Consider the following 13,991-nt stretch of genomic DNA (forward strand, 5'->3'; position numbering starts at 1 on the left):
ACAGTGAACTTCCGCACTACTGGGCATGACCTCAAGTTGATGTGTGTGCTTTATTTTCTATTGTACAATTGATTTGCTAGAAGAGGCCAAGTTGAGGGAACACAACCTGTTTCCCATCACTTCTTTGGACCAGTTGAAAGTAATTTATGATTCTAATTTATTTATTGCGCTTATGTTTCCACGTTCATGACGGGTTTTATCTTTTAATCTTTTTTTGTTATTTTAATACGCTTTTTGTCATTTGGCGGTCAACTGCCGAGTTCAATGTTATATGAATCAATACAACATGTTTGTTTATCCAAGGAGCGCTTATAATGATTCACTAACTTTAACGTTTAGTAATTCTTTTTATCCTCTAACTGTAGCATGTTAAATTTTTGGTTTTTTGCTACAAGTATTTAGAAGTAAATGTTAAATTATAGAATTTTAACATAATCAGCTATACAGTTTTTAAAAAAAACACAGGCAACCACATTAAATTGGTATTCTGGCGATAGAATTGATCGAAAATCAAATGAATGCTAGCAGAAAATTGTGTGAAGCTCTGGTAAATTAACTTAGCACAGCACTTTGCTAAAACATTGGAACAATGCAATTGAGATGTAAGGAAATTATGTTAAAACTCACCTTTGCGAGGGGAATAATAACAGGTTGCCGAAAACAAACCGACGCGCATTTGCGCAAATCAATCCAGCAATCAAATAGCGAGACATTGACACAAATGTTCGCCGTTTCCAGACACCGCCGCGCCGTTGTTTTCCACCCGAAGCATCATGTTTACGCCTGGAGCACTCGGTTGGGGTTATGTAGACGGTGGAAACTCAGGTGTTTTCAGGTAAAGGCCATGAACCGCCGCTCCTAGGGAGGAACGGCACCGTGGAACCGATGGTTTGAACTTGAAAATTGGCGGTGGGATTTTGCGGCCCTTTCGGCGGAGCTGGGTGCATTTGTAGCACCCATTGCCTTTGGGGCAACGGTTCGCGAACTCCACACCGGGTCGTCTGGTGCGCGGGTGCCTTTTCTGCATTGAAGTGGAAGGGAGCGATTAAAATGCTGTTGCAAACAGGTATTAACAGCCCCTCCTTCACGAATGGGGACAGTAAGTTTCGTTTTGCTTACCACTTGAAACCGGCCGGTCACACTTTAGCCGACCACCATGTGATTGTTTGGATTTGGATCGCAGGCAGTAAATTCCCCCTTCAAACTCCTCCAGTCGGCCATCCCGTGAGGGCGATTTGTGTCTTAGCGTTCTCGCTTCGTCAGGGTGACGGAATTCGTTTCCTGTTGGCAGAAGCATAAGAGTACGAGATGTTTCCTTATCGGCCTCTCGTGTCTCGTTGTCAGTAAACAATCTTGCTGCCGGGGCCCGTCGAAAGGCCTATCAGCAAGTCTAATGATCGGGCCGGAGAAGCGCACGGTTTGTGTGCAAATCATTTCGGTACCACCGTTAAAATCAAACGGGTCACCCGCCCTGGGATCGGTGCGAATTAATTGGGACGAAAATAGTGCCGCTGATAGCGACGTTCGATCGATTGTCCGCTTGATTGGCTCATTTGGGTGTTTGCGGTTTGTGCAGTTTGTTAATTGATAACGCGATCGCGCTTGTTAGTGGGATTTCGGTTTGAACGATTCCACCAGCGAGCGTCGAGGTGCCGAAACATTTTCCAGACAGGGTCGAAGTTCTCGCTAATTAACGAGCGATTGCGGTTACCCTGACCGTGGGCAACATATTCCCAGGCGGCTGCTACATATTTTCACGCATCATCCGAACCGCTTGAAAGTGAAGACCCACACCCAGGCGCTGTTAAACCAGAGTCCGAGCCCGTTGGAAAAGATTTTGGAAGGACGTTTGATTAGCCACCACGCGGCGTAGCTTCAAAGTTTCTCAATGTTCTGTAAAACTAGCCAGAATCTATTTCGAACAGAAAAAGAGAAGAAAAATACAAAGAATGATTAATGATTTTGATAAAAATTCATTTAAAAAATTCATCATAGATAATCTACTAAGTAAAAGTAGTAAATACTAGTAAAGAAGTAACAGCTTAAATCATTTAGGATACTTCCGAATATTCCTTTATTGTTTTTTAAAATATTTTACTAAATATTATGAACGCATTTCAAATTATGGGTTTGGTTTTCAGTTATCCTAAACCTATTAACAATTATCACTGAGAATAGGATGTTCAACATTTTAATATGCATATTTGTGATACCCTTGACGATAAAGGAATTTAATCATATGTCTCATAAAAACGAAATAAATAAAAGAAAAGGACTTCAAATACCTCCCTCACATGCTGTCGAATGCTGCAAAACATGCCCAGCAATAATTTTGGTTTCATTCGAGCGGCAAATCGAGGAGCTTCCAGCCGGCCCTAAGCCGGTTATCAGTAGCAACCGAAAAGGCATGTGGGATGCGTGTAGTTGTCAGTGCATCATAAAATAAAATAAAACTGAAATTAAGAATGAAGAATGCCAATAAAAGGCACCCGAGATAGTGAGAGGCTCACCATGCATGCTCGGTGTAAAACCGAACTCGGGACAGCAAGCGGCACTTCGGGAACTGGGAAATAGTTCCTCGGTGTAATGGAATAACGAGTCATCGTACGTAACTTGGTAACACTGTGGTTGGCTGGAAAAGGCGATAGTTTATTGCAACGCTTCAATTCGGTTGGAATGTGAAAGATGTTGCTAGCAGCGTTTGCAGCATATTGCTGTTTAGAAGCGAAATGGAACGATGTAATAAAATTCAATAACGACAGAAGATAATTAAATTAAATGCTAATTGTACCAATTTCCTTCTGCGCCGAAAAGCACTGTGCAAAAAGCTGAAAATATGAAACAAAACTAATATTGCACTGCAATTCGAGGTTCAAACTTTCTCCTAGAACAAATAATCCAACACATTACCAGTACAGAATCAGAAGTGCAAAACAATCTAGCAGGCGGCGCTCGTGAAAATACAGTACGTCAACAATTCTCCCAACTTTGGCGTGTTCTGGAGTATTTTTGTTTGTTAAAATTGTACCCGAAATTCGTAAAATATCTACCATGAAAAGTGAGTTTTATCAAGTGCTTATAACGTACTATCCTTCGACAAGTTTGTTGGTAACTTTCGCGCTCGTTTTCTTTGAACTATCGTTCGAGTTTCCTTTCACTTGCATCATAGTTCTAAAAGCAGCAAAACACCGTCGGTAAAGTAGCCATAACAGCCGATTTTGTCCCGATCACGCTAATTGGAAAAAAGGAACCACTGATAACCTATCAAATAAGGCTTTTTTCCCACGTCCCCGGAACCGTCGATATTTCCTCTCTCTTTCGTTTTTTAGATGTTTTGGTGTAGCCTAAAACAAAAAGCAAGAAGAGTGAAATGATCGAAGGAAAAGAATACGTCCTCCCGATTACACAGTCATGCCTCGGCTGCTAGAACGGTGGCTCTTAATCGGTCATCGTTGGAGGATGTCGTGTGTGTGTTTCGTGGGTAATCTCCACCCATTCTTCGACCCGCGTTCGCCTCAATTACACAGGCCGACGATTGTGAGCCTGGGTTTGGTGAGGAATTAGGGCGTCAGTTGGTTTCCGTTCCGGTTCGGGAAGGTTTTAGTGCTGTGGTTGTCGTGTTGTAAACAGCATTCCTAGCGCTTTGTCCGGCGATTTAACTTGCGGGTGTTGCAGCATGAACGGTTATGGTAGATTTCTGGCGTCTTCTTTCCGTCATCGAACCTGTTTCGTTTCGTCAAATAACATCCAATCCTTAATCCCGATGTCTACCTCCTGATTCGCATTACAGAAACAATCTCAGGAGCGGACGGAGGCAAAGACGGTGCAGCGGGAACGTCCAGTGGACAGCAGTCGCGACCAGGTACGAGCAACCGAACCGGTGGGAAGCACCTTCGAACGCAGGGTCAGAACAGCCTCACGATGGTGGCCGGTGGTGGCAGCAACTTTCACACGGAGTTCCTCAACGATCCGGTCGTGCGGGAGATGCGCCAAGCGCGTGAGGAAAATGCCCGCCGACAGAAACATGACTACTCGCACGTCTTCAGGTAAGGGTGTAAACGCTGCCTTAGAACCAATTCGGGACAATCCAACAAGCCATTCAGCCCCAAGCTCATACAGCACCACAGACAATTTGCTAATCAACGTGTGTGACTAACAATCTTTTTTGTTACTTCTTTACCCCTTTCGACCGACAGGAGGAAAACCCGCTTCGACTTCATCCGCATTTCGGCGGTCATCATGGGCATGGAGTTTGTGTACTCGGCCGAGACGGCGTTCGTATCGCCGATCCTGCTCGGCATCGGCATCGAGCACCAGCTGATGACGATGATCTGGGGAATCTCGCCGCTGATCGGCTTCTTCCTGTCACCCGTTATCGGTGGCCTGAGCGACCGATGTCGGTCGAGATTTGGCCGGAGGCGACCCGTTCTGTTCGCGCTCGGCGTCGGCCTGATAGCCGGCTGCCTGTTGGTACCGTTCGGGAAGAACATTGGCGAGTGGTTTGGGGATCTCGGCGAGATTGTGGTCGATCCGGCGTCGTCCATTCTGGACCCGGTCGCAGCGAGACTGATCGATCTGAATGGAACCGTGGCGACGGAAGCCTTGCGAGGGTACAACTTCTACCGCGTCGATGAGGAAATCGTCGAACATCGGTTAGACTACAAGTGGGCGATTGTGATCACGATCATCGGCACGATTCTGATGGATTTTAACGCCGACAACTGCATGACGCCGTCTAGGGCGTACCTGTTGGATATCTGTCTACCGGGTAAGTTCTACTCACTAACGGATTTGTGATCTTGCATCCTCAACTAAAACTGTGTCCATCTCTCCACTCTCCAGAGGACCATGGACGCGCCTGCAGCACTTTCTCCATCCTGGCCGGGTTTGGTGGATCCGTCGGATATGCCATGGGTGGCATCAACTGGGATGAGACATCGTTCGGTGAATTCCTTGGGGGTAGCATCAAGACCGTATTCACGTTGGTGGTCATAATCTTCGCCGTGTGCCTTACGATCAGCCTTACAAGCTTCCGTGAGATCCCGCTCCCGTTGCTGGAGGCGGATGAGCTCCTTCGCCCCCTTACGGAGACCGTGGTGAAGAAGGAGAAGGCACGCAGGGAGAAGCAAATTTTTACCGTGAGGGAAGTCAGCAAGGCGCTGACGGCACAGTTGCAGAGTATTCAGTCGCCCGAGCTGAACGTGCCGCAGAAGATCAACAACGCGCTGGTGGATGTCGAACGGAACCCTCCGGTCAAGGATGCAGCGGTCGAGCTGGCGGAGGAGGACGACGATGAGGATGAAGAGAAGCAGATGAGCCCGAAGGACTTTATCAAGAGCATCGTCATGATGCCGAAGTCGATCGCCATCCTGTGCGTCACAAATCTCTTCTGCTGGATGAGTCACCTGAGCTACGCACTGTACTTTACCGATTTCGTTGGAGAGGAGGTGTTCGGAGGTAATCCGGCTGCGCCGTCGTTCTCCGAGGAAAACAAGCTGTTCCTCGAGGGTGTCCGGTATGCCTGCTTCGGTATGGCCATCTACTCGCTCTCCTGCTCCACCTGCTCGTTCACGATCGAGAAGCTGATCAAGGTGTTGCGTGCGCGAACCGTCTACTGTGGAGGACTGTTCATCGACGCGGTCGGTATGGCCTGCATGGCGTACTTCCCGAACAAGGTGACCGTTTTCGTGCTGAGTGCGACCGGGGGTATCGTCTATGCCCTTCTCTTCACCATGCCCTTCCTCCTTCTCGGCCAATACCACGCCAAGGGAACGGTAAGTTCACACAGGATTACAAAGCGAGTCTTCAAAGTTGAAGATATCTATAAGCACCGTCACTTTCTTCATTCTTCACGCAGTTCAAAGTCCATAAGGCTGGCGCAGAAACACAGGAACGGAAGCGTGGACTCGCCACCGACATTGCCGTCGTCGGGGGCATGATCTTCGTCGCACAAATCATCGTGGCGCTCGGGATGGGAGCTCTGATCACCGCGTTCGGTACCACCGCTGTCGTCGTCTACAGTGCCAGTATCTGCAGTCTTCTGGCGTCGCTCTGCGCCACGCAGGTGGTGTACATGGATCTCTAAGGACGATTCATCCCGGACAGGCGGAGAGAGAAAGAGAGTAATAGAATAATTCTGAGAAGAAGAGCGTAAGGGAACGATGTCCCTTCCGTGTACATGTGATACCTGCACCTACAAACCAGCCTCTGCTCGTACTCTACTTTTCGCGGCAAACGAGCCGGATACTCCCTGCACTTATTTAATTCTTACTCACGTTTGTTGTGGGGCTTTCCTGATGCTCGCAGTGTTTTTGGTGGCCTTTCACGTTAGGAGCAATAAACTATCTCAGTGAACTCTGCGCTTTTCTGGCCCGGCCGGTGAGCGATCGGGGAGGATGATCTACGGTACGGTATTTATTAACAAATGTAAGCGAATTACGATAATAAATAGCATCTTAGCTGAATTGTCTGTTAAGCTACTACCCGACACACGTTGTTGATACCTTTTTGTTTGCGGTTTAAATGCGGCAATACTGTGTTTTATATCGATAAAGACTTTCAGAAGTCGATAACAAACTGAAGAATTTTATAACTATATAATATGGAAAGCAAGGAATTATCAAATTATTTAACTGTATTGGGATATTTTGTCTACTAGCAAAGATTCAAATTGCCCGCCTCGATTGCTTCACGCCGAAATATAGGCTACACGCAAGGCAAGGAATACATTTTAAATTAATTTTAATACACGTGTTCGTTTTAAAATTCTCTCAACGATACCAACAGCTTATGAATCAAACTAACGAAAGCAGTTGTTTTCAGCAGCATCAAAGGGTTAGATCATTGTTTCATGTGCAATGTAAGCTGATAAATATAAAACACGCTGTTTGAATTGTTGGATAATTTTATGCAAGAAACCAACTGGTCTAATCTTACCCAATACGATGCGAAAACAATTACAAGCTAGGAAATCCGTAGCATTGTCCAGCAAAGATGTAGTTGTACCATTTCGCTAATTAAAAGAAACCCTTAATTTATGAGACATTCTGGATTCTTTAGAGACCGTTCATTTTTTAAAATGGCTATAAATGTAAATCGCGGTCGTCAGAATGCCTCAAGTCACGTTTAAATTTCCTTTCCCAACTAATCAGAATGGTAACGTGCGCCGATCAACCTCCAGGCACGATCCGTACACAAATTATCTCATTGTATCGCAATAACCCGGATATGCATGTGTTAAGCTAAGGATCACCGTCCTTTTATTCTGTAAGCATGTTGCTTTGTTTACGTGCTCTTATACTTCCTACTTGTCAACGGTATTGTTGATTTAGAAGAGTTCATGAATAAATTGTTGTTCAACAGCTTTTTCATGTTTCGTCTAGCTTCAATATGTAACCATGTGTTTCGCTGATAACAGCAACAAAGAAAAATATAAAAAAGTATATCCTTTGCGAGAATATGAATAAGAAAGCATCAATAACGCGCCCTCATTTAAACGAAAAATTTAGAAATGAAATATCTGCATAAATTCATTAATAACAATAAAGTGCATAAAGTGAAAAAAACGAAAAATTCTTTTTTAAAACAATAAAAATTTCGTTTATTTGCAACAAAGCTCTTCCGTTTAAAACGACCTTAGCATTTCTTTCGCCGGGCTGCTTTATCGAACAAGTAGACAAAAAACTTCAACTGGAACGGAACGTAAATGGCCAATAAAGGGCCTAATTTAAACAAACTCTCCAACTTTCATTCGCAAGTAAAAAATATCAGCAAGAGCTTAATTTCGAGACATAAGGTAGCGTTAACATGTTAATTGGTCTTAATTCTTGAACTTCATATGCATGTACGCTCGATACAAAACCTATCCAGCACTGTTATCACACTAAAGTTTATATGGCAGGAAGAAGTAAAGGTATAAATGAATTTACACTACCCTCCAAAATGCGTTTAGGCGTATTAAGTGAGAATGGATTGAAACAATACGTATGTATAAAAGCGCATCACTTAAGTTAAAGCCCCAGTTGAAAATAAACCCTACCGCTGTAGAGTGGTAATAGTAAAATCGGACGAACCGCTCCCGATCTTCTTGAAGTTCAGCAGTTGAATATCTATCAATACATTATGGTGAGTCATCGGGTCAGCCTAAGTCTAGGGAACACCGTCCCTGGACCATCAGGCATCCTCGACCCTCATTCAAACTCAGAGTTATCTGCTGCCATAACAGTGTCGACAAGTGCAACAAAACACGAGAAGGAAATGGTCGAAGATTGTGATAGCAGCTACATTACACGCTCCTGAAATGCAAGATCATGGCGATACGTGATGTAATTATTTCTATCAATTAATGTGTACATTACCAACACCCGGATGATGCACCGTGAGTTCATATATTACTACTGTAACCATTCTGTCTCGTTGCAGAATCGCCCTACTCTCTCCCTCCCACATTCAGAACGCTAGGCACCAGCGGGAAGGATAGAGGGTGGATTAGTGTCTCTTCAGCTACGGAGCCCTCAGGAGCTACGTCATAAACGCGGCAAGCTTAACATATCAATGTAATTCCACGTGCGACACCTTTGTTCGCTTTTAGTAGCGATTTGACGATCGAACGATCAAGCTCGCGTGAAGATTTACTTTGATCTGAAGGCAGGGTTGTAGTCGGTGTGAGTTCCGGGTTGTTTGTTTTCCTCATCCATCTCTTTGGAGGTGGTATAAAGCGGTGCGCGGGGTGATTTTAGTCAGTCGAAGTCAGCAACCTTTCCGACACGCGACGGTGACGTTACCTCCGGAATCAGGTTTTGTCTATGAATCTCGGCGACAGCCAGTCACGGCTTGTTGGTGAGAGTGTGTGAGATACAGAGTTCGTCCCGTCCTTGATGGCGTGCGCCTTACCCTTCGTTTGAGCGCATCGCGCTGTGCACAATTTACATGCAAAACAACACAAAACCGTAACATGTTGCGCGAGATTAAGAGGTTTTACAATTGGCTCGCGTCGGCAGTCGTCAGTAGCACTGTGGCTCTTGTCGCGTCCAGACCAAATCGTAAATGCGAGCGCAATTTTGGACGACCCAAGAGGTTCACTGACGACGACGATCACGATGAGGATAGCGACGCAGATGATGATGTCATTCCTATGGTTAAAACCGGAAAGGATTGCGACCCTTACCCAACAGCATCCGGTTGTGACGCAGTGGCATGGGAACTCCGGCGAGCACGGGAAGAACATGCACGACACCAGCGGCATGATTATTCGCACGTTTTCCGGTGAGAGTTCAACCCTTTCTCGACGTCTCGATCACGATGTTTAACCCTTTTACTCGTTCTTCCCTGCGTTATAGGAAAAAGTCCCTGTTGGATTTAATACGACTGTCGTTCGTTAGTATGGGCATAGAAATAATGTACTCCGCTGAGACGGCGTTCGTAACACCGATCCTGCTCGGCATCGGGATCGAGCACCAGCTGATGACGGTCGTGTGGGGAATCTCACCGCTGATCGGCTTCATCGTTTCTCCATTCTTGGGCACCTTCAGTGACCGGTGCCGGTCGAGGTTTGGTCGACGCCGCCCAGTCCTGATGATGCTGGGCATAGGACTCGTGCTAGGTGAGTGCCAGTGTTTTCGACTTGGTGGCGTGGTGTATAACTCCGATGGACTAATGTGTATAGTGTGACCATTTGTTGGATGAATCTCAATCAATCTATCCACGCAGTCCATGTGCAATCCCATATCCTCTGGGCGACTGAAATATGCAGAAATGAAACGTGTTGTTGAGTTCAGTTTTACATCAATCACAGTGTGCCTTACCAAGGAACAGACGAATAGAACGTGTCCTTGATACCACTATACCGTGAAACAAAGCGAAAGGAAGAAAAAAGAAACCAACTAACTCGCTTTTGTAAACAAGTGTGCTTTGTGTACTTGGTGCGGGAGATTTGTTTTTAATTACATCACAATTTTACTTGTGAGTAGTAGTGTTGGTAAACTAAATTAAGTTCTCATAAAAATGAAGCAGCTGCTTAGTGGAATTTTTTGTAGTGTATTAATCGTTAACGAATCAAATTAGAAATAGTGAGTAATAATAGATGAAGTGCAGAAGAAGAGCTACTGCTCGAAACAGTAATCAAAAATCATATGATTGTTCACTAACACATCATACTTCCAACTTCAACAGCATCATACATGTGAGTTGCTTTCACGCTTAGATTTCGCGCGAGATCTGATCGCCAACACCAACCGCCGGATGTTGTGACTGGAGTTTCCACGTAATGATACAAACGGGTATCCGAAACGAACGCTATAGAGCGGATTGTGTGATTAGTGGAATTAAGTTGATTTAACAATGAACTTGGAGCAGCTGTATTAATCGCGACAATCGACCGTGCGGTGCTGCCATGTAGTTATCACGCCGAGAGCAGGTTATGAAACTGTCAATACGTATACGTGATGATGCTACGCCACTTATCGCTCAGACACTGCCAGTTAGTTTGTGTTTGGTTTTAAAGGTCGTTGGAGTCCAGCTTTCCATTCTACGAAATCCATTCAACATTATAAAATGAGTGATAAAATGATGAAATTTCAAAGCACCTTGCTTTGAAGCTTAGATTACAAAATGGTCTCAGTATACCCATATTTTATGGAGTTCCTCTTTGATGGAGTGTACATTCTATATAAACAAACATGAATTTTAGAGAATGCATCTAAATCACTCAACAAAAAATATACATTACGTTACAAACATAAATTAAACCGTGTGGCTCTATTTTGCAGGATGTCTTTTGCTCCCATTTGGAGAAACCATCGGCCATTGGTTGGGTGACATCGGAGAAGCAGAAGTTCCCGTCTTTAGCAACTCTGTTGTGATCAACTCTGCCTCAGAGATTGAAAGCACCCCGCCTAGTACCACGCCTAGCATCCATTACCGATGGACCATAGTGTTCACTATCCTTGGCACTATTTTACTAGACTTTTGTGCCGACTCTACGCAACCACCGGCCATGGCGTACCTGCTGGATGTTAGTTTACCAGGTAAGGGGTTTGTTAGAGTGCTTGAAAATCGTCAAGTATTGTTGTGGCCAATTGATAATTTGCAGAGGATCACGAGCGGGCTTGCAGCATGTTTTCGTTACTGTCCGGAGTCGGAGGATGTATAGGATACCTCATCGGAGCGATCGACTGGGATGGAACGATGTTGGGCCAGCTGCTTGGTGGCAACATCAACACCGTGTTTATTCTGGTGATGATGATCTTCGTGTTAAGTGTCACCGTTACGGTGTGCAGCTTTCGAGAAATTCCACTGGCTCTCATGGAGCGCGACGAGTTGCTGCAGCCCCTCACCGAGCGCATCATTGCCAAGGAGCGGCAGCACATCACCAGCGAAGAAAAACTCTTCGCGCCAAGGAAAGACCTCGCCGATTCGCTATTACCTCTACTAGACAACGAGCACGAACTGAACGATAACCACGTCACCCTTACCGGGTACACGGAAAAGGAGTCACTCATGGGTAATGAAAGAACCTCACGTACGGCAAAGAACTTCTTCAATATCGCCTCCCGGATACCGCCCGCGCTGGGGGTGTTGTGCGCGACGAATCTCTTCTGCTGGATGAGCCACATCAGCTATAGCATTTACTTTACGGACTTTGTTGGTGAGAAGGTGTTCGGCGGTGACCCGATGGCAAACTCCGACTCCAACGAGTACGCCCTATACCTTCAAGGCGTCCGCTACGGGTGTTTTGGGTTGGCCATCTGTGCCATAGCCTCTTCCACGTACTCGTGTGTGATAGAGAGGTTGATTCGGCGGTTCAGAGCACGGACCGTCTATTGCGGTGGGCTGCTGATCGATTCCCTCGGCATGCTGATCATGGCCCTGTTCCCCAACAAAGTAACCGTGTACGTGTTCAGCGCTACCGGCGGCATCGTCAGTTCCTTTCTGTACACGATGCCATACATCATCCTGGCAAAGTACCACGCGAAAGGATGGGTCTGTAAATCTTATAAATAATTTACTCTTGCAGTTTATGGAGTTGAATTATAACCACACAGATCGTTACTTTCAACCACAGCTGGACGCAAGTGGCGATACCAACTCAACTCAACCGCGCCGTGGGCTCGCCGCCGACATCTCGCTCATCGGCAGCATGCTGTTCGTGGCGCAGATCATCCTTTCCCTCTCGATGGGGCCACTCGTGACGCTAACCGGAACGACCGCCTCCGTCATCTACACTGCCAGTGTTTGTAACTTCATGGCGGCACTGTGCGCCTCCCAGATCCAGTATCTGGATCTCTAGTCGCACCATGATGCCTGCGCGATACCATTAGAAGGCACCCATCTTTACCTGCATCAGATAATTTACATTACGGTGATAGTCATTTAATTCATAATTTAAGATAAGAAAATTGTATGTAGTTGGTAATAAATTGATATTTGCTGTGTTATTAAAAACCAAAATTGAAGTATTCATTACACGCTTTATTCTTCGGCCACTAGGCTATGGGACTCAATGGTTTTATGGATAGTATAGTTTTCAATTTCTTTTAGAAGTGTGAATTGCGACATTTAGGTTTCTGTTGATAAAGATTTTGTCAAATTGTTTAAAAAAGAAAGTTTTACCAGTCCAGAAAGTCCAGTTTTACGTTGCTGTTTTACATCCCAAAATACTGTGGTAATGACATCCAATTCTGTCGAAGAGAAGTTGCAGGACGACAAAGTCTACGAGGATCGGTGAAAATATCCCACCAGTAACTAATTGCGCCGGAAGGTAGGCAGCACGCAATACCGGAAATAAATTTTAAACTTTACACACGTGTTTTTTGACTATCGTTGCCCCCAAAACGATAATTGAAAACGTTATCGAAAACTAATCAATCAATCTATCGGCCCTGATTTGTTAAGCAGTTCGCAATGGTTGGATAACTGTTTGATTTGAAATTCCTGTTCATAAATACTAAACCTACAATATTCTTGTACTTTTACGCAAAGAAAACGTAACCGTAGCATATGGAATATTCCGGAGTTTGCAGCGTATAAACAACAGCTATAAATGTTAATGACGGTCGGCACGATGCCTCAAGACACGTTTAATTCCTTTTCCAACAAACCAGAATGGTAACGTGTGCCGATCCAGCTTCGAGCACACAAATTATCTCGTTGTATCGTAATCTCCCGGATATGCAAACATTGAGATAAAGGTATCAGCACACTTTTGTTCTGTAAGGATGTGGCTATTTTTAAAGTGCGCTAATGTTGACTCCTAATGAACGGTAATGTTTAATTAGGAATATTTATCAATGAAATGTTTTTGGTGCCCATTTTTATTCCGGTTCCCATGTGTCTCCACCCGATTGCGGAAGCCCGTATCGCCAAAGCAGTAAACATTGCGATTAACGACAATAAATTATGGTGAGTCATCCGGTCAGCCGTGGTCTAGGGAACACCATTCGTTAGGCTATCACGCATCGACAAGCTCATACAAAAGTCCACCATCGACGGTCTTATCACATCTCGATAAAGTGACGAAAGAAAGAAAAAGAGTCCCATGCCACCAAAATCTGTTCCTTGCCGACATGGCGGTATGAAATAAAACATGGGAAGGCACACAATTGGTACAACATTGTGTTGGCAGCTGTATTCCACGTCAACGCAAGATCGCGATGATACGTGTTGTACTTAGTTTTACCAATTCATACGTGCCCTCCCGAGCCCCGAACAGTAACATCCACACACGAGCATTCAGCAGCTCCATCCAGGGTCTCCATCGATTACAACAGCGGCGGAATCTAAACCGTACCGATCGGCTTTTCCCTCCTGCTCCGCCGCTTCTGTAAAAGGGCGCTCCAGCGGGATGGAATCGGGGTGGATTAGCATCTCTTCAGCTGTGGGGCGCCCGGGCGCTACGTCACAGACACGCCACGCGGAAGGTATCAATTTTAATCAACGTTCGACACCTTCGGTCGCCTTCAGTAGCGATTTGCCGCCCGATCGATCGGGTTCGT

At 45.4% G+C, this 13,991-nt stretch overlaps 2 protein-coding genes across 2 annotated transcripts; both read left to right on the forward strand.

Annotated features, from left to right (window-relative positions):
• The first annotated feature begins 3,676 nt into the window (after window positions 1-3,676).
• Window positions 3,677-6,085, forward strand: LOC131269357 (proton-associated sugar transporter A-like). Its single transcript, XM_058271711.1, has 5 exons — window positions 3,677-3,689; window positions 3,791-4,046; window positions 4,197-4,768; window positions 4,843-5,774; window positions 5,858-6,085. The coding sequence occupies exons 1-5, from the start codon at window positions 3,677-3,679 to the stop codon at window positions 6,083-6,085; spliced, it is 2,001 nt and encodes a 666-aa protein (XP_058127694.1).
• A 2,868-nt stretch (window positions 6,086-8,953) lies between these two features.
• On the forward strand, window positions 8,954-12,286 carry LOC131259246 (proton-associated sugar transporter A-like). Its single transcript, XM_058260690.1, has 5 exons — window positions 8,954-9,264; window positions 9,339-9,601; window positions 10,767-11,024; window positions 11,090-11,979; window positions 12,062-12,286. The coding sequence occupies exons 1-5, from the start codon at window positions 8,954-8,956 to the stop codon at window positions 12,284-12,286; spliced, it is 1,947 nt and encodes a 648-aa protein (XP_058116673.1).
• The last annotated feature ends 1,705 nt before the right edge of the window (window positions 12,287-13,991 follow it).

The sequence above is a fragment of the Anopheles coustani genome, chromosome 3 (assembly GCF_943734705.1).
Source record: "Anopheles coustani chromosome 3, idAnoCousDA_361_x.2, whole genome shotgun sequence".
NCBI lineage: Eukaryota > Metazoa > Arthropoda > Insecta > Diptera > Culicidae > Anopheles > Anopheles coustani.